At 48.2% G+C, this 24,594-nt stretch overlaps 1 protein-coding gene and 1 long non-coding RNA gene across 10 annotated transcripts in view; one reads left to right on the top strand and one right to left on the bottom strand.

Annotated features, from left to right (window-relative positions):
* The first annotated feature begins 9,026 nt into the window (after positions 1–9,026).
* SBNO1 (strawberry notch homolog 1) overlaps positions 9,027–24,594 on the top strand; it is an 84,422-nt gene continuing 68,854 nt past the window's right edge. For 3 of the 9 annotated variants that reach the window (XM_031650872.1, XM_031650869.1, XM_031650874.1), the window contains exon 1: positions 9,027–10,431. Coding sequence is in view for 5 of the 9 variants with exons in the window: in XM_031650876.1 (XP_031506736.1) it covers positions 15,663–15,665 (3 nt within the window). In the remaining 4 variants the exon portion in view is untranslated. Of the gene's footprint in view, positions 10,432–15,424; positions 15,666–17,142; positions 17,164–24,594 lie in introns of those variants that run through there. The other 6 variants (XM_031650875.1, XM_031650873.1, XM_031650876.1 and 3 more) reach the window with 5 other exon arrangements.
* Positions 9,342–11,276, bottom strand: LOC116268949. The gene is made up of 2 exons (XR_004176237.1): positions 11,186–11,276; positions 9,342–11,087 (listed from the first exon to the last, which is right to left on the bottom strand). It is a non-coding gene; the product is annotated as an uncharacterized LOC116268949 (long non-coding RNA).

Genomic DNA, 24,594 nt, shown 5'->3' with positions numbered 1-24,594 from the left:
AGTGAGCTGAGATCATGCCACTTCACTCTAGCCTGGGCAACAGAGCGAGATGCTGTCTCAAAATAAACACAAATAAATGAAATAAAAATGATCATTTTATTATAAAATCACATGGAAAATGTATTTATTGATGAGCAAGGGCAGGTTGTTTTTGTTTTTTTGTTTTTGAGACAGGGTCTCAAATGTTACCCAGGCTGTGGTGCGGGGGTGCCATCACAGGTCACTGCAGCCTCAACCTCCCAAGCTCAAGCGATCTTCCCACCTCAGCGTTCCGAGTGGCTGGGGTGACAGGCGTACACCACCACACCTGGCTATTTTTTGCAGTTTTTGTAGAGACAGGGTCTTGCCATGTTGCCCAAGCTGGTCTCTAAGTCCTGGTCTCAAATGATCTGCCCGCCTCCACCTCCCAGCATTCTGGGATTACAGGTATGAGCCATGGCATCTGGCCCAGAATGTGGTTTTTCTTAATTTTTTCCTGTGTGGGCTTTTTTTTCTTTTTTTAGTCTTAAATAGGTGAGTTTGAAGGAATGAATGAATATCATCATTTTGGTTCTGGGAGATGTTCTTAATAGACGTATGATTTGCTGGTTACTGTAACCAAATACTGCAAACTAAGCGGCTTAAGCCACAGAAATGTATTGTCATACAGTTCTGGGGGCCAGAAGTTCGAAATCAAAGTGTTGGCGGGTTGGTTCCTCCTGAATGCTGTGAGCAGTGGTCTCTCTCATGCCTCTCCCGTAGCTTCTGGTGGTGAGCAGACAATCAGACGTTCCCTGGCTTGTAGAAGGTAGAAGTAGCACCCAGATCTGTGCCTGCATCTTCACAGTGTTCTCCCTCTACAAGGACACTGTTATGTTGGATTAAGGCCAATGACCTCATTTTAGCTTGATTAGATCTGTAAAAACATCTCCAAATAAGGTCTCATTCTGAGGTACTGGGGGTTAGAGCAGGACTTCAACATATGAAATTGTGGGGGACATAATGCAACCCACAGCAAGAGTGTTATTAAAAAAATAATTTAGGTGTTTTTTTTTTTTTTTTTTTGGAGACAGAGCGTTGTTCTTGTTGCCCAGGCTGGAGTGCAGTGGCGCAATCTCTGCTCACCACAACCTCCGCCTCCTGGGTTCAAGTGATTCTCCTGCCTCAGCCTCCTGAGTAGCTGGGATTACAGGCATGTGCCACCACGCCCAGGTAATTTTGTATTTTTAGTAGAGACGGGATTTCTCCACGTTGGTCAGGCTGGTCTTGAACTCCGGACCTCAGGTGATCCGCCGGCCTCAGCCTCCCAAACTGCTGTGATTACAGGTGTGAGCTACAGCGCGCAGCTTAATTTAGGTATTTTAAGGCCAGGTGTGGTGGTTCATACCTGTAATACCAGTGCTTTGGGAGGCTAAAGTGGGAGGATCACTTGAGGCCAGGAATTCAAGATCAGCCTGGGTAACATAGGGAGGCCTTGTCTCCATAAAAAATTTACAAATTTGAACAGGCACAGTCTCATGCCTGTAATCCCAAAGTTTTGGAGACAGAGCGTTGTTCTTGTTGCCCAGGCTGGAGTGCAGTGGCGCAATCTCTGCTGAGGCTGAGGTGGGTAGATCACTTGACGTCAGAAGCTCGAGACCAGACTGGCCAACATGGTGAAACCCCATCTCTATTAAAAATACAAAAATTAGCCGGGTGTGACTGCGCACGCCTGTAATTCCAGCTACTTGGGACACTGAGGCAGGAGAATTGCCTGAACCTGGGAGGCAGAGGTTGAAGTGAGCTGAGATCGCGCCACTGCACTCCAGCCTGGGTGACAGAGTGAGACACTGTCAAAAAAAAAAATTAGCCAGGCATGGTGGCAGGCACCTGTAATCCGATACTCAGGAGGCTGAGGCAGGAGAATCACTTGAGCCCAGGAGACGGAGGTTGCAGTGTGCTGAGATCATGCCACTGCACTCCAGAATGGGTGACAGAGTGAGACTCAGTCTCAGAAAGAAAAAAAACAAGTTTACAAATTAGCCCGATATGGTGGCACATGCCTGTAGTCCCAGTTACTCAGGAGGCTGGGGTTGAAAGGATTGCTTGAGCCCCTGAGTTCAAGGCTGCAGTGAGCCATGATCTCACCACTTATTCCAGCCTGGGTGACAGAGCAAGACCCTGTCACAAAAAACAAAACAAAATGTTTAGATATTTTAAATGTGACTTAAGGGAAAGTTTACAAACATTAACAGCAATGTTTCCATTATAAAAACATAAAAATCGTCCTTGGGTTTTTTTTTTTTTTTTGAGACAGTCTTGCTCTGTTGCCTGGTGGCATGATCTCGGCCTATTGCAACCTCCGCCTCCCAGGTTCAAGCGATTTTGTGATCCCAGCTACTCTTGCCTCAGCCACCCGAGTAGCTGAGATCACATGTGCATGCCACTACACCTGGCTAATATTTGTATTTTTAGTATGTACAGATGGGGTTTCACCATATTGGCCAGGCTGGTCTCCTTTTTTTTTTTTTTTTTTGAGGCAGGGTGTCGAGTAGTTGGGACTACAGGTGCTATGATTGTGCCACTGCGCTCCAGCTCAGCCTGGGCAACAGACAACAGACAGTGGGAATGCCTACTTTCTTGGGACAACTTGAGTTCGTATCAGTCCATACTCAAAAAAGGTAGATAATCGGGGCCAGTAAAAACCTTTAAAGCTTAATTTAAATTGATAATTGAAGCTTTCAGCATTGTAATTCAGTTAGTATCTGTATTGTTCTGGATTGTTTTGGATTGTAAACAAGGGAAACTCAACTAAATCTGATTCAAGAAAATAAGGGAAGGTATTGATTTTTTATTTATTATTTTTTCAAGATTTCAGGATTTCACTCTGTCACCCAGGCTGGAGTTCACGCAGTGGCACAAAGATGGTTCACTGCAGCATCTACCTCCTGGACTCAAGGGATTCTGTGTCTCAGCCTCCCGAGTAGCTGGGACCATACATGTGAGCCACCATGCCCAGCCAATTTTCTTGATTTTATTTTTGTAGAGATGGGGTCTCACTATGTTGCCCAGGCTGGTCTCAAATTCCTGGCCTCAAGGAATCCTCCTGTCTTGGCCTCCCAAAGTGTTGGGATTACCAGCATGAGTCACTGCACTCAGCCCCTGGCCTGTTTTTTGTTTTTTTTTGAGACTGAGTCTTCCTCTGTCACCTAGGCTGGAGTGCAGTGGTGCGATCTCAGCTCACTGCAACTTCTGCCTCCGGGTTCAAGCAATTCTCCTGCCTCAGTCTCCCGAGCAGCTGGGATTACAGGAGCCTGCCACCATGCCCAGCTAATTTTTTTGTGTGGGTTTTTTTTTTTTTTTTTTGAGATAGAGTCTCGCTCTGCAGCCTAGGCTGGAGTGCAGTGGCCGGATCTCAGCTCACTGCAAGCTCCGCCTCCCGGGTTCACGCCATTCTCCTGCCTCAGCCTCCCGAGTAGCTGGGACTACAGGCGCCCGCCACCTCACCCGGCTACTTTTTTGTATTTTTTTTAGTAGAGATGGGGTTTCACCGTGTCAGCCAGGGTGGTCTCGATCTCCTGACCTCGTGATCCGCCCGTCTCGGCCTCCCAAAGTGCTGGGATTACAGGCTTGAGCCACCGCGCCCAGCCTTGTGTGGGATTTTAGTAGAGATGGGGTTTCGCCATGTTGGCCAGGCTGGTCTTGAACTCCTAACGCCAGGTGATCCACCTGCCTTGGCCTCCCAAAGTGGTGGGATTACAGGAGTGAGCCACCGTGCCTGGGCTGTATTGACTCTCTTTTTTTTTTTTTTAAGACCAAGTCTCCCTCTGTAGCCCAGGCTGGAGTGCAGTGGCATGACCCTGGCTCATGGCAGCTTCCGCCTCCGGGGTTCAAGTGATTCTCCTGCCTCACCCTCCCGAGTAGCTGGGATTACAGGTGCCTGCCGCCACACCCGGCTCCTTTTTTTTTTTTTTTTTTTTAAGATGGAGTCTTACTCTGTCACCCAGGCTGGAGTGCAGTGGCATGATCTCAGCTCACTGCAACTTCTGCCTCCAGGGTTCAAGTGATTCTCCCGCCTCAGCCTCCCGAGTAGCTGGGATTACAGGAGCCTGCCACCACCATGTCCAGCTAATTTTTTTGTGTGGGTTTGTTAGTAGAAACGGGGTTTTGCCATGTTGGCCAGGCTGGTCTGGAACTCCTAACCTCAGGTGACCCACCTGCCTTGGCCTCCCAAAGTAGTGGGATTACAGGAGTGAGCCACTGTGCCCAGCCTATATTGACTCTCTCTCCTTCTTTTCTTTTTTCTTTTTTTTTTTTGTTTGAGACTGAGTCTCCCTCTGTAGCCCAGGCTGGAGTGCGGTGGCACGATCTCGGCTCACAGCAGCTTCCGCCTCCTGGGTTCAAGTGATTCTCCTGCCTCACCCTCCCAAGTAGCTGGGATTACAAGTGCCCGCCACCACGCCCGGCTTTTTTTGTTTTGTTTTGTTTTGAAATGGAGTCTTACTATGTCACCCAGGCTGGAGTGCAGTGGCGCGATCTAGGTTCACTGCAACCTCCACCCCGCCGGGTTCAAGGGATTCTCCTGCCTTAGCCTCACGAGTAGCTGGGATTACAGGTGCCTGCCATCGCGCCTGGCTAATTTTTGTATTTTTAGTAAGGACGGGGTTTCATCATCTTGGCCAAGTGACCTCGTGATCCACCCGCCTCAGCCTCCCAAAGCACTGGGATTACAGGCGTGAGCCACTGCGCCCAGCCAATTTTTTGTATTTTTAGTAGAGACGGGGTTTCACCATGTTGGCTAGGCTGGTCTTGAATTCCCGACCTCAGGTGATCCACCCACCTTGGCCTCCCAAAGTGCTGGGATTACAGGCATGAGCCACTGCGCCCAGCCCAGCCTGTATTAACTCGTTTTCTTTTTTTTTTTTTTTTTGTATTGACTCGTATATCAAAAAAGTTAAGGCTGAGCATGGTGTTCCCACCCATAATCCCAGCACTTTTGGAGGCCAAAGCGGGAGGATCACTTGAGTTCAGGAGTTCGAGACCAGCCTAGGCAACATGGTGAGACTTTGTCTCTATAAAAAGAAAACCAGGGCCAAGCGCGGTGGCTCCCACCTGTAATCCCAGCACTTTGGGAGGCCGAGGCGGGTGGATCACCTGAGGTTGGGAGTTCGAGACCAGCCTGATCAAAAAGGTGAAACCCCATCTCTACTAAAAACACAAAAATTAGCCAGGCATAATGGCAGGTGCCTGTAGTCCCAGCTACTTGGGAGGCTGAGACAGAGAACTGATTAAACCCAGGAGGCAAAGGTTGCAGTGAGCTGAGATCATGCCACTGCACTTCAATCTGAGCAATGGAGTAAGACTCCATCTCAAAAAAAAAAAAAAAATAGAAAAAAGAAAAAAAGAAAACCGAAAAACCAAAAAAGCTCAGGGCTAGAAATCGCTTCAGGTTTGACAGGGTCCCAGGACTCAGCAGATGTCATCAGAATCCAGTGCCTCCCCATCCCACCTAAGTCTTTGCCCTGCTGTTCTCGGGGTTGACCTCATTATCAGCGTGGCCTCCTGCCCCACAGGGCCTCTGCCCCAGCCTCCCAACACTGTCTTAGCAACATCAGAGGCAAGTGAGTATCTTTTTCCTGATATTTTCAATGCAAAGTACTAGAATTGTGACTCACTGGCCTGGCACTAAATCGATCACTATGGCCTGGCTGTGGATCCAGTATTCTAATCAGCTAGACCTGGCTTGCACGCTCAATTCTGGAGTGATGTGTATGAGACATGGTTAGCGCTCTCCAAACCACATGGACTTTGAGAGAGGGAGATAAAACTAAGATGAGGCTCTCTGAAGAAAGAACCATAGACTCTGGGCAGTCAAAAACAGTAACTGTCTACCACAGTGTTTGCCATCTTGAATAATCCAATAGATGGCTTTAGCCACACACTGGTGCTCTCTGCTGCATTAGACATTGCTGGTGCTAGTGTCTCTGAATTAGAGAGTGACCTTATGGGGGCTGTGATTGCTCCTGGTGTCTCAGGGGAGGATTTGGCATGATAAGGCTAGTTCAGCGAGTGTGCAGAAAACTGCAAACTGGGTATAGCTGATGCTATTGGACAGAAGTGCAGCTGCCAGGGTGAAGAAGTGTTGCTGGGATGACTACTCCCTTGCATCCATGATATAATCTCTCCTTGATTCTGCTTTGACCTCTCTGATTGACCTTTCTCAGGCTCACTGGATGCTCACTTTTTTTTTGAGGAGTCTCGCTCTGTCACCAGGCTGGAGTGCAGTGGTGTGATCTTGGCTAACTGCAATCTCCATCTCCTGGGTTGAAGTGATTATCCTACCTCAGCCTCCTGAGTAGATGGGATTACAGGCTCATGCCACCACACCCAGCCGATTTTTGTTATTTTTAGTAAAGATGGGATTTCACCAGGTTGGACAGGATGTTTTCAATCTCTTGATCTCATGATCCTCCTGTCTTGGCCTCCCAAAGTGCTGGGACACAGGCGTGAGCCACCGCACCCGGCCTGGTGCTCACTTCTTTTTTTTTCTTGTTGTTGAGACAGAGTCTTGCTCTGTTGCCCAGGTTGGAGTGCAATGGTGCCATCTCCACTCACCGTAACTTCCGCCATCTGTGTTCAAGCGATTCTCTTGCCTCAGCCTCCCAAGTAGCTGGGATTACAGGCACGTGCCACCACGCCTGGCTAATTTTTTGTATTTTTTAGTAGAGACAGGGTTTCACCATGTTGGCCAGGCTGGTCTCGAACTCCTGACCTTGTGATCCACCCACCTTGGCCTCCGAAAGTGCTGGGATTACAGATATGAGCCACTGCACCTGGCCTGGTTCTCACTTCTTAGACACAGAACCTCAGCTCTGCTTCTGGCTCTCCTGTCTGCATTGTCTCCTAGTTTTTTTTTAGACAAAGTCTCACTCTGTTGCCCAGGCTGGAGTGCAGTGGCATGATCTCAGCTCATTGCAATCTCCACCTCCTGGGTTCAAGTGATTCTCCTACCGTAGCCTCCCAAGTAGTTGGGATTACAGGTGCCCACCACCACACCTGGCTAATTTTTGTATTTTCAGTAGACACAGGGTTTCACCATGTTGGCAAGGCTGGTCTTGAACTCCGGACCTCAGGTGATGCACGCACCTTTGCCTCCCAAAGTGCCTGGATTACAGGTGTGAACCACCGTGCCTAGCCTCTCCTAGTATAGTTTTATCTCATCTCACATTAATCTCCATCTGGATCCCCAAGCTGTAGAGTTCAGTTGCTTCCTAAGTATCTCCACTTGGATGTCCCAAAAGTCCCTCATCCTCAAAATTCCTTATGATTTACTTTGGTGGCGTCCAGTGAACAACACTTCCCACTAGTCATACCCTTGTGTTGCCTTTCCCGAGTCGAATTTGGCTGCCTTGTTAACCAATGGAATGTGATGTAACATCACTGTCAGTTGCAAGCCTAAGAATTTTTTTTTTTTTTTTTTCCAGACAGAGTTTTGCCAGGCACAGTGGCTCATGCCTGTACTACCAGCACTTTGGGAGGCTGAGGCAGGTGGATCACCTGAGGTCAGGAGTTTGAGACCAGCCTGGCCAATATGGTGAAACTCCATCTCTACTAAAAATACAAAACTAGCTGGGTGTGGTGGCACACGCCTGTAGTCCCAGCTACTCGGGAGGCTGAGACAGGAGAATTGCTTGAACCTGGGAAGCAGAGGCTGCAGTGAGCCGAGATCGCACCATTGCACTCCAGCCTGGGTGAGATAGAGTGAGACCCCGTCTCAATAAATACATAAATAAATAAATAAATAAACAAATAAATAAGGCCCGGTGCAGTGGCTCACACCTGTATTCCCAGCACTTTGGGAGGCTGAGGCGGGCAGATCACCTGAGTTTGAGACCAGTCTGGCTAACATGGTGAAACCCTGCTTCTACTAAATATACAAAAAATTAGCCGAGCGTCATGGTGGGCACCCGTAATCCCAGCTACTCGGTAGGCTGAGGCAGGAGAATCGCTTGAATCTGGGAGGCGGAGGTTACAGTGAGCTGAGATCATGCCATTGCAAACCGGCTTGGGCAACAAGAGCAAAACTCTGTCTCAAAAAAAAAAAAATTAAAAAAATAGAGTTTCACTTTGTTACCCAGCCTGGAGTGCAGTGGCACGATTATTGCTCACTGTAGCCTCAAACTTCTTGGCAATCAAGTGATTCTCCTACCTCAGCCTCCTGAGTAGCTGGGACTAGGTATCACACTTGGCTAATTAAAAGTTTTTTGTCGAGGCTGGGCGTGGTGGCTCATGCCTGTAATCCCAGCACTTTGGGAGGCCAAGACGGGCGGATCACGAGGTAGACGGCAACCACCCTGGCTGACATGGTGAAACCCCGTCTTAACTAAAAATATAAAAAATTAGCCGGGCGTGGTGGTGGGCATCTGTAGTCCCAGCTACTCGGGAGGCTGAGGCAGGAGAATGGCGTGAACCCAGGAGGCAGAGCTTGCAGTTAGCGGAGATCGTGCCACTGTACTCCAGCCTGGGCAACAGAGCGACACTCTGTCTCAAAACAAAAACAAAAATAAAATAAGTTTTTTGTCGAGATGAGGTTGTATTTTGTTACCCAGTCTGGTCTCAAACTCCTGGCTGGCTGAGATCCCCGTTTCAGCCTCCTAAAGTGTTGGGATTAGAGGCGTGAGCCGCCACACCTGGCCTGTGCCTAAAGTTTGTTGTTTGTTTGTTTGTTTTTTAGACGGATTCTCGCTCTGTCACCCAGGCTGGAGTGCAATGGCATGATCTAGGCTCACTGCAACTTCCGCCTCCTGGGTTCAAGCGATTCTCCTGCCTCAGCCTCCCGAGTAGCTGGGATTACAGGTGCCCACCACCACGCCCGGCTACATTTTGTATTTTTAGCAGAGATGCGGTTTCACCATGTTGGCCAGGCTGGTCTGGAACTCCTGACCTCAGGTGGTCCACCCACCTCGGCTTCCCAAAGTGCTGGGATTACAGGCGTGAGCCACTGCGCCCGGTCTAAAATATTTTTGTCTTTTATAGGTTTTTTTCCTATGTGTGTGAGAGGATTAAATGAAATAATGATTAGTAAAGCGATTAGTCATCACTTTAAAAATATTTATAAACGTATACATAAATATATAATACATATTTATGTGTACAAACACTAAAGTTTCCTATTCTTTCTGTGCCTACTTTTTCCTGTCATTCCCCGAATACTGTCTCTAGAAGAGTTCACACTGTAACCTCCAACTGTTCCAGCTACTTGGTTTGCTTTCAGCACAAGGCTTGTAGGATGCGCAGCCAGTAGGGGGCAAGAATCACCCAGGCGTGCTTATTACCCAAGCAACGGAGTCAAACAGCACTTTCAGAATGACTTTACAAAAGGGTTACCAACAAGGTAATATGTTTATTGCGTTAGGTAGCTTAATAAAAACGAAAAGATGAAAACAAGGAAGTGAGAAGCGGTGGGGACAGCCCTACACTTCAGTATTCATTAACTGGGAGCCCCGGTGTGTTGGGCTTGCGGGTAAGCGAGAAGACAGGCGTGGGATGGCCGAGCTCACACGCCTTAGGCTCTGATTCTAGCCGTGGACACGCCGAGGGCTCCGGGTTACTTGAGGTTTCACTGCCAAAAAAGTGCTTTGAGCGAGCCTAACAAGCAAGGAATATGTAAACATTTTGTTTCTAGGACTAACTAGGTAACGAAGAGATTTTCCAAGTGACAGAAACGCTGCTAGGTAACTTCCTGGGCCGTAGCTGCCCACCCTAACAGGTTCTGAAAATAGCTCCAGGCCCTTCTTAGCCTGAGTTTGAAAGCAGGCGCGGGGCGCATGCGCGCGGCCCTCCGGCCGACCTCCCGGTAGTCCTGGCACGGGGACCTTCTTCCCGACAGGCCGCGGGGAAAAAAGGGCGGAGAAACAGAATTACCGCGAGCTCTCCGTGAGCGCCGGCGGAAACAGTAGTCATGTGACTCTCCTAGGTGGCCTTCGCCTTCCCCCCTCCCCCTTCTCGGAAACCCGGCCCCCTCACCCCTCGCCCACCCCAGAGCCGCGGTAATGGACCGTTTGGGTTCCGGAATTCTCTTGGATCCAACAACTGGTACCGGGCCGAGGAGAGCCGGCGGAGTCCGTGTTTGGCGGCGAAAGCTGGGGGGTGGTCAAGATGGGGGGGAAATCATCTTCTTTCACCTAGGAGGGAGGCGGGGCGGAGAGAGACGCAGAGAAGCGGGTGGGGGAGGAGGGAGGAAGTCACGTGAAGGCGCTGCGTGCGCGCGGCGCCTCATCCGTTGCCCCTCCCCCGCCCCTCCCGGCGGGGCGGGGGGGCTGGGGGAGGGGCGTCAAGATGGCGGCGGGGAGGTAGGCAGAGCCGGACGCCGCTGCTGCCGCCGCCACCGCCGCCTCCGCTCCAGTCGCCTCCGGTCCTTCAAACTCGCACCTCCCAGGAGGAACTGTCCTGGCGCCGGGTCCCGCGGGGAAAGTAAGTCCTTCCCTTGGCCCTTTTCTCCTTCCACACTCCCCCTCCCGGACAGCCTCCCACTCCCACCCTCCTCGGGGGGCCGTGCGGGGCCAGTCTGGGGGGACAGACACCTCGCCCCGGCTTGGGGCCTCCCTCGCCGCTCGCCGCCCCCCGCGGCCGCGCGCTCCGGGGCCCTCGGGGCTTGGTCCCGGCGGCGGCGCGGTTGTACCCGCTTCCTCCGCTCGTCAGCGCAGGGCCCTGCTGTCGCCGCTCATGGGGCTTTCGGGCTCCGGGAAGCCCCGCTGTCCCGGGCCGGAGGCACCCCACCTTGGACCGCGGGGCAGGGTCCGTGCACGCTGACTCCACTGCCTTCGCCCCTTTGGCTTCCGCCTCACAACCCGGGGGCTGCGGGTCCGGGACCCGCGGGGAAAGTAAGGTTCAGATCCTTCCCAAGTCCTCTCTCCTGCCCCAGCATTGCTCCCGGCTCTGGGCGAGGGAGGGAGGCAGGCGACAGGGTCGTCCTTCCTAAATCTGAACCCCACAGTGGCGGTCTCGTGCATGCCCCACTCTTGGGGCGGTAGGGAAGCCGCGGTGGACACGTGCAGGCTCCTTTCACGCCTCTCTCGGCGACTCGCGTAGTTCTGCCTCGGCGGGCGAGCTCACCTCCCAGACCGTTTCTAAGAATACACACGGAGGGGAACGGCAGTTGGGAATTTGCTTACTTTGAGAGCGTTTGGCATAACGAGTATCCAGAGTTCCCCAAAGCTGTGGATACCGGTGGTTTCCCAGAAGTGGCTTGGGTTCGGTTTAACCGCTGAGGAGATTTGGATGTTCCTAAACCCTTCTGATTGTTTCCTTACCCTGGCATCTAGCTCCTCCCCTTCCCACCCTTGCTTTGTGCTTCTGTTTGGTTAATGTTTGCGGACCACTAACTTGATCCTCGCACAGAGAAGCTTTTTTCATGTGAGTGCTCCGTTTACTGTGGGAGGCTTTTGTTTTGGGGAGTCGCTGGTTGAGAAACGTGGGAAAAGAACGGGCCAGAAAATGAGAGACAAATAAAGCAACGTTTTTATCCATTGAATTTCGCAGCCAATTGTAAGTGCACCCGGAAGTTTGTACTGAACACGTGTTGAGAGAAGGTTATAAACTGGTCCCCTTTGACCTTTGAAAGTTGGCTATTATCATTTTATGTTGAATTAAATGTTTCATATATTTCAGACAGCCAGAATTAGGCATGGAATATGGCTTCTAAAGAGTGAGCCAGGAGGGTACAGAGAGCTGTCAAATCCAGAGTGCCCCAGCAGGAATTGTCTTAACACTTGCAGACAATTCTGTGAGCTGACAGTACAGAGGGATTCTATTTTCCACCATATTTTCTAGCAATCAGAATTGGTTTTCATAAGCGTGGGGAAAGCTATCATCGTTGCACAGAAAATAGCAGAATTTCCTACTGGTGACTTGAGTGGGACATTAATTTTGCAAGAAAGGGAACATTTTCTCTCATCTTCTAGAGAAGTTGTTTCCAAAATTTTTCCTATGGGAGACGACTTTACTTTTTTCCTCTGGCTTCTACATTTTATATTCCATTCCAACTTTGTTCCATATAATTGGCTTTATAATATTTATGTTATTTTTAAATTTTTGAGATAGGGTCCCCCTCTGTTGCTCAAGCTGGAGTACAGTGACGTGGTCATAGCTCACTGCAGCTTGAACTCTTGGGCTCAAGCGATCGTCCCACTTCAGCCTCCGGAGTAGCTGGGACTACAGATGTGCACCACTACAGCAGCTGATTTGTAAAATTTTTTTGTAGAGAGGCAGGGGTCTCACCATGTTGGGAGGCAGTTACTGGCCTCAAGCAATCCTCAGGCCTCTGCTTCCCGAAGTGGTGGGATTGCAGTCATGAGCCATTGTGCCTGGCCCCTTCAGAATCTTTTTTTTTTTTGAGACAGAGTCTCACTTTGTTACCCAGACTGGAAGGCAGTGGTACGAACTCGGCTCACCGCAACCTCTGCCTCCCGGGTTCAAGCGATTTTCCTGCCTCAGTCTCCCTAGTAGCTGGGATTGCAGGCATGCACCACCACACCTGGCTAATTTTTTTTATATATTTGGCAGAAAGGAGTTTCACCCTGTTGGCTAGGCTGGTCTCACACTAGTGACCTCAAGTGATCCTCTCACCTCTGTCTCCCAGAGTGCAGGGATTACAGCCGTGAGCCACCGCCCTTGGCCCCCCATCAGAATCTCTTTTTTTTTTTGAGGTGGAGTCTCGCTGTGTTGCCCAGGCTGGAGTGCAGTGTCACAACCTTGGCTCACTGCAGCCTCTGCCTCCGGGGTTTAAGCGATTCTCCTGCCTCAGCCTCCTCAGTAGCTGGGACTACAGGCGTGTGCCACCATGCCCGGCTAATTTTCGTATTTTTAGTAGAGACGGGGTTTCACCATATTGGCCAGGCTGGTCTCAAACTCCTGACCTGGTGATCCACCTGCCTTGGCCTCCCAAAGTGCTGGGATTACAAGTGTGAGCCACCGCACCCGGCCTCAGAATCTTAAATAAAACTTAACTTTAGTTGCTAAAGGGGAGAGACTGAGTAAGTGGCCTACTATTCATTCATTCCTTGAATGCGGTTATATGTCAGGCAATTTTGTAATTTTTTTTCGCACTGCCTCGCTCTGTCACCAGGGTGGAGTGCAGCAGGGTGATCTCAGCTCCCTGCAACCTCCCACTCCCTGGTTCAAGCGATTCTCCTGCCTCAGCCTCCCAAGTAGCTGGGATTACAGGTACATGCCACCACACCCAGTTACTTTTTATATTTTTATTTGTTTATTTATGTATTTTTTGAGATGGAATTTTGCTTTTGTTGCCCAGACTGGAGTGCAATGGCGTGATCTCGACTCACTGCAACCTCCGCCTCCTGGGTTCAAGCGATTCTCCTGCCTCAGCCTCCTGAGTAGCTGGGATTACAGGCATGAGCCACCATGCCTGGCTGATTTTCTATTTTTAGTAGAGACGGGGTTTCTGCACCTTGGTCAAGCTGTTCTTGAATTCCCTACCTGAGGTGATCCACCCACCTCAGCCTCCCAGAGTGGGATTACAGGCGTGAGCCACCACACCCAGCCTTCTTTTTTTTTTTTTGGAGACGGAGTCTCGCTCTGTCGCCCAGGCTGGAGTGCAGTGGCGCGATCTCGGCTCACTGCAAGCTCCGCCTCCCGGGTTCACGCCATTCTCCTGCCTCAGCCTCCCGAGTAGCTGGGACTACAGGCGCCTGCCACCTCGCCCGGCTAATTTTTTTTTGTATTTTTTTAGTAGAGACAGGGTTTCACCGTGTTAGCCAGTATGGTCTCGATCTCCTGACCTCGTGATCCGCCCGTCTCGGCCTCCCAAAGTGCTGGGATTACAGGCTTGAGCCACCGTGCCCGGCCTACACCCAGCCTTCTTAAAAATTTTTTATTTTTTATTTTTTTGAGACAGAGTCTTGTTCTGTCGCCCAGGCTGGAGTGCAGTGGTGTGATCTCTGCTCACTGCAACCTCCGCCACCCAGGTTCAAGCTGTTCTCCTGCCTTAGCCCCCAAAGTAGCTGGGATTACTGGTGTGTGCCACCACTGGCTAAGTTTTGTGTTTTTTTTGGTTTTTTTTGAGACAGTCTCACTCTGTTGTCCAGGCTGGAGTGCAGTGGCGCTATCTCAGCTCACTGCAAGCTCCGCCTCCCGGGTTCACACCATTCTCCCGCCTCAGCCTCCTGAGTAGCTGGGACTACAGACGCCTGCCACCACGCCTGGCTAATTTTTTGTATGTTTAGTAGAGACAGGGTTTCACAATGTTAGCCAGGATGGTCTCGATCTCCTGACCTCGTGATCCACCTGACTTGGCCTCCCAAAGTGCTGCGATTACAGGCGTGAGCCACCACACCCGGCCTAATTTTTGTATTTTTAGTGGAGACGAGGTTTTCACATTTTGGCCAGGATGGTTTCAATCTCTTGACCTTGTGATCTGCCTGCTTCAGCCTCCCAAAGTGCTGGGATTATAGGCGTGAGTCTCTGCGCCCGGCCAATTTTTGTATTTTTAATAGGGACGGGACTTCACCATGATGGCCAGGATGGTCTCGATCTGATCTGGTGGTCTGTCCACCTTGGCCTCCCAAAGTGCTGAGATTACAGGTGTGAGCCACTGTGCCCAGCCTTTGTGTTTTTAAGTGCCTTGCTGAAAGTACTATTTAAAAAGGGGCAGCGTGCAGATTCATTTTTTGCTTTAAAAAGTGGTTTGCCTCGACGGAGCTCAGTGGTGCATGCCTGTAATCCCAGTACTTTGGGGGGCTAAGACTGGTGGATCACGAGGGCAGGAGATCCAGACCATCCTGGCTAACAACCCCTGTCTATTAAAAATGCAAAAAGTTAGATGGGTGTGGTGACCCGCGCCTGTAATCCCAGCTACTCCGGAGGCTGAGGCAGGAGAATCACTTGAACCCGAGAGGCAGAGGTTGCAGTGAGCCGAGATTGGGCCACTGCACTCCAGCTTTGGTGACACAGCGAGACTCTGTCTCAAAAGAAAAAAAAAAAGTGGTTTGTCTCAAAGAGTTTAGCTACAGATATGTTTGGGCATTTCTTAGCATCTAAATTGAGCTTTGATTTGTAACTTACCACCTGTGAAGATGGAGAACACTCAGGACTAGACTTACTGAGTAACCGCACATTCCATAAGGCTCTGTAGGTTCCCATGCTTTGCCTTTTTTTTTTTTTGAGACGGTGTTTCTCTCTTGTCACCCAGGCTGGAGTGCAATGGCGCAACCTTGGCTCACCTGCAACCTCCGCATCCCAGGTTCAAGGAATTCTCCTGCCTCAGCCTCCCAAGTAGCTGGGATTAACAGGCGCCCACCACTATGCCTGGCTAATTTTTTTTGTATTTTCAGTAGAGACGGGGTTTCACCATGTTGGCCAGGCTGGTCTCGAACTCCTGACCTCAGGTGACCAACTGGCTTGGCCTCCCAAACTGCTGGGATTACAGGCTTGAGCCACCATGCCTGGCCAAAGATAATTTTTAAGAGTAATTACTTTTGCATTAAACACCAATTAATAACTGTCTAAAATGACGTAATCCTAAAGTTTTTGCAGTTATCTTTGTTTTTATATGCTGATTGACAGATCCAGTTTGTTGTGGCTTGAACTCACCAAGTAATAAGACAACCTTAGAGATTCCACTGAGATTTCCTTAAATGGAAAGGATGGGCTCTTGAAGATCAGGAATTCTCTTTTACAAATAAGATATGGTATGAAACATATCAAATTAACTTATTTATTGGGAGGCAATATATAGATTAGAGCAATATATAGATTAAATATTTTTATGGCATCCCGCAGTAAGAAATGTGGTTTACATTGTGACCTAGTATATATATATACACACATATATATATATATTTTTTTTTTGAGACAGAGTCTCGCTCTGTTGCCCAGTCTGGAGTGCAGGAGTGCAATCTTGGCTCACCGCAACCTCCGCCTCCTGGGTTCAAGTGATTCTCCCACCTCAGCATTTCAAGTAACTGGGATTACAGGTGTGCCACCACGCCCAGCTAATTTTTTTGTGTATTTTTTTTTTTTTTTTGAGGCGGAGTCTCGCTGTCGCCAGGCTGAAGTGCAGTGGGGCGATCTCGGCTCACTGCAAGCTCTGTCTCCTGGGTTCACGCCATTCTCCTGCCTCCAGCCTCCTGAGTAGCTGGGACTAGGCTGCTCACGGCGCCCGGCTAATTTTGTATTTTTAGTAGCGACGGGGTTTCACTGTGGTCTCGATCTCCTGACCTTGTGATCCGCCCGCCTCGGCCTCCCAAAGTGCTGGGATTACAGGCGTGAGCCACTGCGCCCGGCCTTTTTTTGTCTATTTAGTAAAGACATGTATGTATATGTTAACCAGTATATGTGTTGGCCAGGCCGGTCTCGAACTCCTGGCTTCAAGTGATCTTGTCTTGGCCTCCTAAAGTGCTGGGATTACAGGAGTGAGCCACTGCACTCAGCCTATACTGAGATATTTTAAAATGCTGATATAGTAGACTGGGTGCAGTGGCTCATGCCTGTAATCCCGACACTTTGGGAGGCCGAGGCGGGCTGATCACGAGGTCGGGAGATCGAGACTATCCTGGCTAACCCAGTGAAACCCTGTCTCTACTAAAAATACAAAAAAATTAGCTGGGCATGGTGGCGGGCACCTATAGTCTTGGCTACTTAGCAGGCTAAGGCGGGAGACTCACTTGAACCCGGGAAGCAGAGCTTGCAGTGAGCCAAGATCTCGCTACTGCACTCCAGCCTGGGTGACAGAGCGAGACTCTGTCTCAAAAAAACAAAACAAAACACTAAATTGATTTGACAACCTGCTAATGTGTTGTGATCAGTAGTTTGAAAAGTACTGGAACAGGGTTGGGAGTACAGGATCTTGGAGTGACTGTGGTGTCAGACCTTCTGAATTTGTAGTTCTATTCCAAGCTCACTTTGTTGTTACTTTGTTGTATTTCATTTTTCTAAGCCTTAGTTTCTTAACTGTGACAAAGGGATAATGGGTTAGCATTTGATACTCATGGTTATCTTGAGGGTTAAAAGAAAAAAGCCCAACCATACATGGGTTGAGCATCCCTAATCTGAATATTCAAAATCTGAGATGTTCAAAATCTGAAACTTTCAGCACTGACGTGATGCCACAAGTGGGAGATTCCACTCTTGACCTCACATGAGTGATCACAGTCCAAAGTGCAGTCAACACTTTGTTTACGTTTTAAGGTATTGTATAAAATTATCTTCAGGCTATATGTATCAGGTGTATATGAAACATCAGTGTATTTTGTGTTTAGACTTGGGTTCCATCTCTAAGATACCTCATTATGTATGTGCAAGTATTCCAAAATACAAAAAACCCTGGGTCACTTCTGGTTCCAAGTTTCAGATACGGGAAACTCAGCCTGTAGTGAGAATCAAGACAATTGATCGTCTGAATTTGACTAGTGATAATCAAGAAAGTTGTTTAATTCCCCCCAACTCAATTATTTGTGTATTGCTTTTGTAAGGGACTTTTGTGGCTTTATGTATAATTTGCACATTCCTTTGTAAGTATCTTCTTCCTGCAGGTTTTGCAGTGGGGTACTTGACCAAGCAAGGTCCTGTGAAGGGCAGGTGTTGAAAAGTACCGGTTGCATTCTTTGTTGTTTTTGTTTTGTTTTGTTTGTTTGTTTTTGAGATGGAGTCTCGCTCTTTCACCAGGTTGGAGTGCAGTGGTGCGACCTCAGCTCACTGTAACCTTCCGGGTTCAGGCGATTCTCCTGCCTCAGCCTCCTGAGTAGCTGGGACTACAGGCACCCGCGACCATGCCCAGCTAGTTTTTGTATTTTTAGTAGACATGGAGTTTCATCATGTTGGCCAGGATGGTCTCAATCTCTTGACCTCGTGATCTGCCTGCCTCAGCCTCCCAAAGTGCTAGGATTACAGGCGTGAGCCACCATGCCTGGCTGTTTGTTGTTTTGAGATGGAGTCCCGCTCTGTCGCCCGGGCTGGAGTGCAGTGGCGCAATCTCAGCTCACTGCAACCTTCGCCTCCTGGGTTCTGGTGATTCTCCTGCCTCAGCCTCTTATTACAGGCGCGCACCACCATGCCTGGCTACTTTTTGTATTTTTAGTAGAGATGGGGTTTCACCCCATGTTGACAGGCTGGTCAGGTCTTGAACTCCTGACCTCAGGTGATCTGCCCATCTCAGCCTCCCAAAGTGCTGGGATTACAGGCGTGAGCCACCGTGCCCAGACCAGATTACATTCTTTTTTTTTTTTTTTTGAGACAGAGTCTCGCTCTGTCCCCCTGGCTGGAGTGCAGTGGCGCGATCTCGGCTCACTGCAGGCTCTGCCTCCCGGGATCATGCCATTCTCCTGCCTCAGCCTCCTGAGTAGCTGGGACTACAGACGCCGCGCCTGGCTAATTTTTTGTATTTTTAGTAGAGACGGGGTTTCACCGTGGTCTCGATCTCCTGACCTTGTGATCCGCCCGCCTCAGCCTCCCAAAGTGCTGGGATTACAGGCGTGAGCCACCGCGCCCAGCCTAGATTACATTCTTTTAGGTAAAGGAAATTCTTGTAAACTAACTTATTGGTAACAGCTGTTTCTTTCTCCTGATGATCTTAAGTATCTACTGCACACAGTAGACACTTAATATATGTTGATGAACTGCATCTCTAACTGGATCATTATCCTAAAATTCTTTTTTTTTTGTTGTTTTTTGGAGACAGAGTATCACTTTTGCTGCCCAGGCTGGAGTGCAGTGTCACGATCTCAGCTCTCTGCAACCTCCGCCTCCCAGATTTAAGTGATTCTTCTGCCTCAGCCTCCCAAGTAGCTGCTATTACAGGCATCCGCCACCACACCCGGCTAATTTTGTATTTCTAGTAGAGATGGGGTTTCTCCATTTGGTCAGGCTGGTCTCGAACTCCTGACCTCAGGTAATCTGCCCACCTCGGCCTCCAAAGTGCTGGGATTACAGGCGTGAGCCACCGTGCCCGACCCTATTATCTTAAAATTCTTAAACTAAATGTCAGTCATATCACAGCTGCATAAAAACAGATAAAGCTGAATCTTGAATCAGACATGCTTAGCACTCTAAGGAGAAAAAAATCCTTTTTGTTATTAGCTAAGGTGAAGATATTTGCTAAGTGATACTATCTGTGCACATTTAAAAATGTCCACCAGTTTGTTCTAGATTTAATAACTGATTGGTCAAGTTGGATGTGTAGCAGTAACAGTTCTAGATAAAAAGGGACTAGTATTTTATATAATTAATATGGGCAGGGCACGGTGGCTCATGCTTGTAATCCCAGCACTGTGGGAGGCTGAGGCGGATGGATCACTTGAGGTCAAGAGTTTGAGACCAGCCTGGCCAACATGGTAAAACCCGTCTCTACTAAAAATACAAAAAAATTAGCTGGGCGTGGTGGCACGTGCCTGTAATACCAGCTACTCTGGAGTCTGAGGCAGGAGAATCGCTTGAACCCAGCCGGGCATATTCAAGGTTGCAGTGAGCCGGGATGGTGCCATTGCACTCCAGCCTGGGTGATAGAACGAGACTCCATCTCAAAAAAACAAACAAAAAAACCCAAAGACTAGTATGAAAGTTAATTATTTAATGGATTGCTAACAAAGTTTGTATTCTGGGGAATAAAGTGCTGAATCAGTGATGTGGGAGTAAACGTCTTTTTTGGATGAAATACTAATATATATAAAAATGATAGTAGCTAGCTAGTAGTTAACATTTACTTACTCCTGGTATTATCACATTTACTTGACACAGCAATCCTATGAAGGAAGTTCTATTTGTATTATTTTAAGATGAGGAAACTGAGTCAGAGAGGTTCTCACTTGACCATATCATACTACTAGTGGGCAGTGCAGCCAGTATTTGAACCTAGGTATTTTGTCCAACTCCATAATCTCCTCAGCCACTGTGGTGTGCTACCGCTGTCGTGGACATATCCCTCATGTCTGCTCAGAGCTGTAGAGATTCGTTGCAGGTCTGAGCAAGAGGAACCTTGTCCCCCTTGGTAACTTTCTGTGTTGGTATTCTGAATGGGAACTGTATCCTTTCATTCTTCTGGTTGGCTATTGTTTCTCAGTATTCTCTTCCTGCCAAAACTAGCTCTTAGTTTTTCTCTACTGCTGTGGCTTTGTGTCTTATTTATCATAGAAGTTTTCAGAGGTGTACTATTTTGAAATAGGTCATGTTTTCAAATGCATTAGTTTATTTTTCATTTTTGGGGCACAGGGTCTCACTCTGTCACCCAGCCTGGAATGCAGTGCCATGAACATGCCTCACTGCAGCTTCAACCTACTAGGCTCAAGGGATCCTCTTGTCTCAGCCTTCCAAGTAGCTGGGGCCACAGCCACATGTCACTGCGCCCAGCTAATTTTTCGAGGTTTGTTTTTAGTTATTTTTTTGAGACAGAGTCTCGCTCTGTCACCCAGGCTGGAGTGCAGTGGTATGATCTTGGCTCACTGCAACCTCCGCCTCCCGGGTTCAAGCGATTCTCCTGCCTCAGCCTCCTGAAATGCTGGGATTACAGGCGCCCACCACCACGCCTGGCTATTTTTTGTATTTTTAGAGGAGACGGGGTTTTACCATGTTGGCCAGGATGGTCTCAAACTCATGACCTCAGGTGAGCCACCGCGCCCAGCATTTTTAAATTTTTATTATTTTTTATTTATTTTTAAGAAACAGAGTCTCATCTGGGCGTGGTGGCTTATGCCTGTAATCCCAGCACTTTGGGAGGCTGAGGCGGGTGGATCACGAGGTCAGTAGATCGAGACCATCCTGGCCAACATGGTGAAACCCTGTCTCTACTAGAAGTACAAAAATTAGCTGGGCGTGGTGGTGTGGGCCTGTAGTCCCAGCCACTTGGGAGGGTGAGGCAGGAGAATTGTTTGAACCTGGGAGGCAGAGGGTGCAGTGAGCTGAGATCGCGCCACTGCACTCCAGCCTGGGCGACAGAGGAAGACTCTGTCTCAAAAAAAAAGGAAAAGAAACAGGGTCTCCCTTTGTTGCCTAGACTGGTTTCAAACTTCTGGACTGAAGTGATCCTCCTTCCTTAGCCTCCCAAAGTGCTCAGATTATAGGTGTGAGTCACCACACCCAGCTTTCAGATGTATTTATGATAAAAATTGAACTCTTTTTTTTGTCCATTGTTTGAGAGAGAGAGACCTTCTGTGGTTAGTAACTTGGGTTTGTTAGACTGCTCCATGGTAAATGTCATCTGAGGTCTGTGAACTCCTTTGTAGACACACTAGCACAGTTCTCTTGTACCTCACAGTATTTAACATTTATATTGTGCTTTGTGGCTTCAGAGTGAAAATGTTTTTCCTCTTGTGAACAGGTCTTATTAGTAGAATGAGGAGGAGATTGGCTAATATGTTTTTAAGGGCTCTCAGCTTGAGCACCAAAATTCTGTGAGTCTGTAATAGTTTCAGAGTGGAAATATGATTAAATACTAAGAGTTTTTGCCTAATGGAGTTAGAGAATGGGATAGATGTTCTCTCTCTATCCCTTTTTCCTCCTTCACCCTGCAAAAAAAGAACAAATAGAGAATTTGTGCCTGTTTGGCTGAGAAATGATCCCTAGTATTCCATTTATGTATAAGATGTATATTAAGATTAAAATCTCTTTCATTAATAGCTTGTAAAAGACAGTGTCTTTTACAGACATTGTTATTCCCAGGTCATTCATCAGATTAGAGGGTCTTAAAGTGTTGTTTATTTTAATTGACCAGTAAAAATTGTCTATATATGGTGTATAACATATTTTCATATATACACATATACATTTTGGAATGGCTAAGTCAAATTGTGATTCCTACGAGTGAGTTCTAAGCTGGTCACTGATAGTTATTTATAACCATTGCTATCTTTCTTACATGAACATCAAAAAGTTTCTCAGTACAATTTTTTTGTACTTAAATGGTCATTGTTAAGAAAACATATTTCAGAAAGCTCTCATGAACTAATACTTTGCAGTGAATATGCATTTCATTGATTAATGGCATCTCTACACTTTTGAATATTATTAGATAGGGCTTGTTGTGTAGTTCATGGACTGATGGATCCTGTGGACTGCAGGGGCTCTGTGTCTGTAGTTTTGGAAGTCACTGGATTAAAACAATGTACTTCTGGTTCAAATATAAATAAATTGTTTCCAGTTTTTATTTTAAAGAGATGACATTTTGATAGTCTCCAGAGTTCTATTAATCTGGGTCAAGATTATCTGTAGCCGGTGGGCCAAGACCGTATTTTGGTCTTAATGAAGTATTTTATGATTGAAAATGTTAAAAGCATTGATTTAGAGCTCTAGGTACTTGTTCATATTATGCAGTAGGATAATTTGTAAAAGTACGGTCAAATGCGTGTATATTAGAAAAATTAGTTAACTTGGTCTTCTTTTTGAATCATAAGTCATCAGGCAAACAACTTTATTTGAAATCTATATTGGGACATTTCTCCTGTTTCCTCTGTCATTTAGTTCATGTTATTTATATCTTGCTGTCTAATACTTTATCCCCCCTCCAATTTTAATTTCAATCTGGCGTTTATTCTGAAATAATGAAATATCGTAGTTTACCAACATCAACTTCATCTACTCATTGGAAAGAAAACTTCATGGACTTTGGGAGTTTGATCTAGTTTCTAATCTTCTACCACTCCCTGCGTGAGTGAACTTCAGTAGATAATTTAAGTTTTCTGATCCTCAGTTTCAGTTCTTAAATTATATTACCGATCTCACTCAGGGTTGTTTTGGGCTTGAGTATGATAATGTTTATGAAGAATTTAACACCGTGCTAGGCTTGTTTCCTTCCTTCCTCACTCCCTGCCCAAAATGGTTTTCTTCCTTAGGTTACTTTTCCTTTTTCTGGAAATTCTGGAGAAATGTCCTTTGGGAGGCTGGGCGTGGTGGCGCACACCTGTTATCCTAGCACTTTTGTGGCCGAGGCGGGCGGACTGCTTGAGCCCAGGAGTTTGAGACCAGCCTGGGCAACACGATGAAACCCCGTCTCTACTAAAATACAAAAAATTAGCCGGGCGTGGTGGCGGGCGGCTGTAGTCCAGTTACTCAGGAGGCTGAGGCAGGAGAATTGCTTGGACCTGGAAGGCGGAGTTTGCAGTGAGCACCGCTGCACTCCAGCCTGGGAAACAGAGCGAGACTCTGTCTCCAGAAAATCTCCTTTGGGGTATCTGTTCTTCCTCCTACCCTTTTACACAGTGGTCTGCCCTCAGTTTCATTCTGGATATCTGGTTTTCACCTTAAACTCACTCATGTTTCCATTAGAACATGTGTCTAGGCCGGGCGCGGTGGCTCAAGCCTGTAATCCCAGCACTTTGGGAGGCCGAGACGGGTGGATCACGAGGTCAGGAGATGGAGACCATCCTGGCTAACACGGTGAAACCCCGTCTCTACTAAAAAAAAATACAAAAAAATTAGCCGGGCGTGGTGGTGCGCGCCTGTAGTCCCAGCTACTCGGGAGGCTGAGGCCGGAGAATGGCGTGAACCCGGTAGGCGGAGCTTGCAGTGAGCTGAGATCCTGCCACTGCACTCCAGCCTGGGCGACAGAGCGAGACTCCGTCTCAAAAAAAAAAAAAAAAGAACATGTGTCTAAATGATACACAAACGTAGGTGACGTAGACACAGTAGAGGATTTCTTTGTTAAATGCTTTCACCTGAAACAGTTATTACATGCTAGAAGTCATGCTCAGGCCAGGCACAGTAGCTCACGGCATGTAATCCCAGCACTTAGGGAGGCCAAGGTGGGTGGTTCACCTGAGGTCAGGAGTTTGAGACCAGCCTGGCCAACATCGTGAAACCCTGTCTGTACTAAAAAATACAGGCCGGGCGCGGTGGCTCACGCCTGTAATCCCAGCACTTTGGGAGGCCGAGGCAGGTGGATCACGAGGTCAGGAGATCGAGACCGTCCTGGCTAACACGGTGAAACCCCATCTCTACTAAAAAATACAAAAAAAAAAAAAAACTAGCCGTGCGAGGTGGCGGGCGCCTGTAGTCCCAGCTACTCGGGAGGCTGAGGCAGGAGAATGGCGTGAACCCAGGAGGCGGAGCTTGCAGGGAGCAGAGATCGCGCCACTGCACCCTAGCTTGGGCGACAGAGCAAGACCCCGTCTCAAAAAAAAAACAAAAAAAACAAAAAAAAACAAAAATTGCCGGGCGTGGTGGCTCACGCCTGCAATCCCAGCACTTTGGGAGGCCGAGGTGGGCGGATCACGAGGTCAGGAGATCCAGACCATCCTGGCTAACACGGTGAAACCCCGTCTCTACTAAAAATACAAAAAATTAGCCGGGCGTGGTGGTGCGCGCCTGTCGTCCCAGCTACTCGGAGGCTGAGGCAGGAGAATGGCGTGAACCCGGGAGGCGGAGCTTGCAGTGAGCGGAGATGGCGCCACTGCACTCCAGCCTGGGCGACAAAGTGAGACTCTGTCTCAAAAAAAAAAAAAAAAAAAAAAAAAAATTAACCAGGCGTGTTGGTGGGCACTATTTGGGAGGGTGAGGCAGGAGCATCAGCCCAGGATGCAGAGGTTGCAGTGAGCGGAGACCGTGCGGTTGTACTCCCCCTTGGGCAACAAGAGCGAAACTGCGTAGTCATGCTCATCGTGCTCTTGGCTAATGCCATTTTTGTAGGACATCACG

The sequence above is a fragment of the Papio anubis genome, chromosome 9 (genome assembly GCF_008728515.1).
Source record: "Papio anubis isolate 15944 chromosome 9, Panubis1.0, whole genome shotgun sequence".
NCBI classification, from domain to species: Eukaryota; Metazoa; Chordata; class Mammalia; order Primates; family Cercopithecidae; genus Papio; species Papio anubis.
Note: the sequence above shows the minus strand (reverse complement) of the source record. Positions and strands in the feature narration are given on the sequence as shown.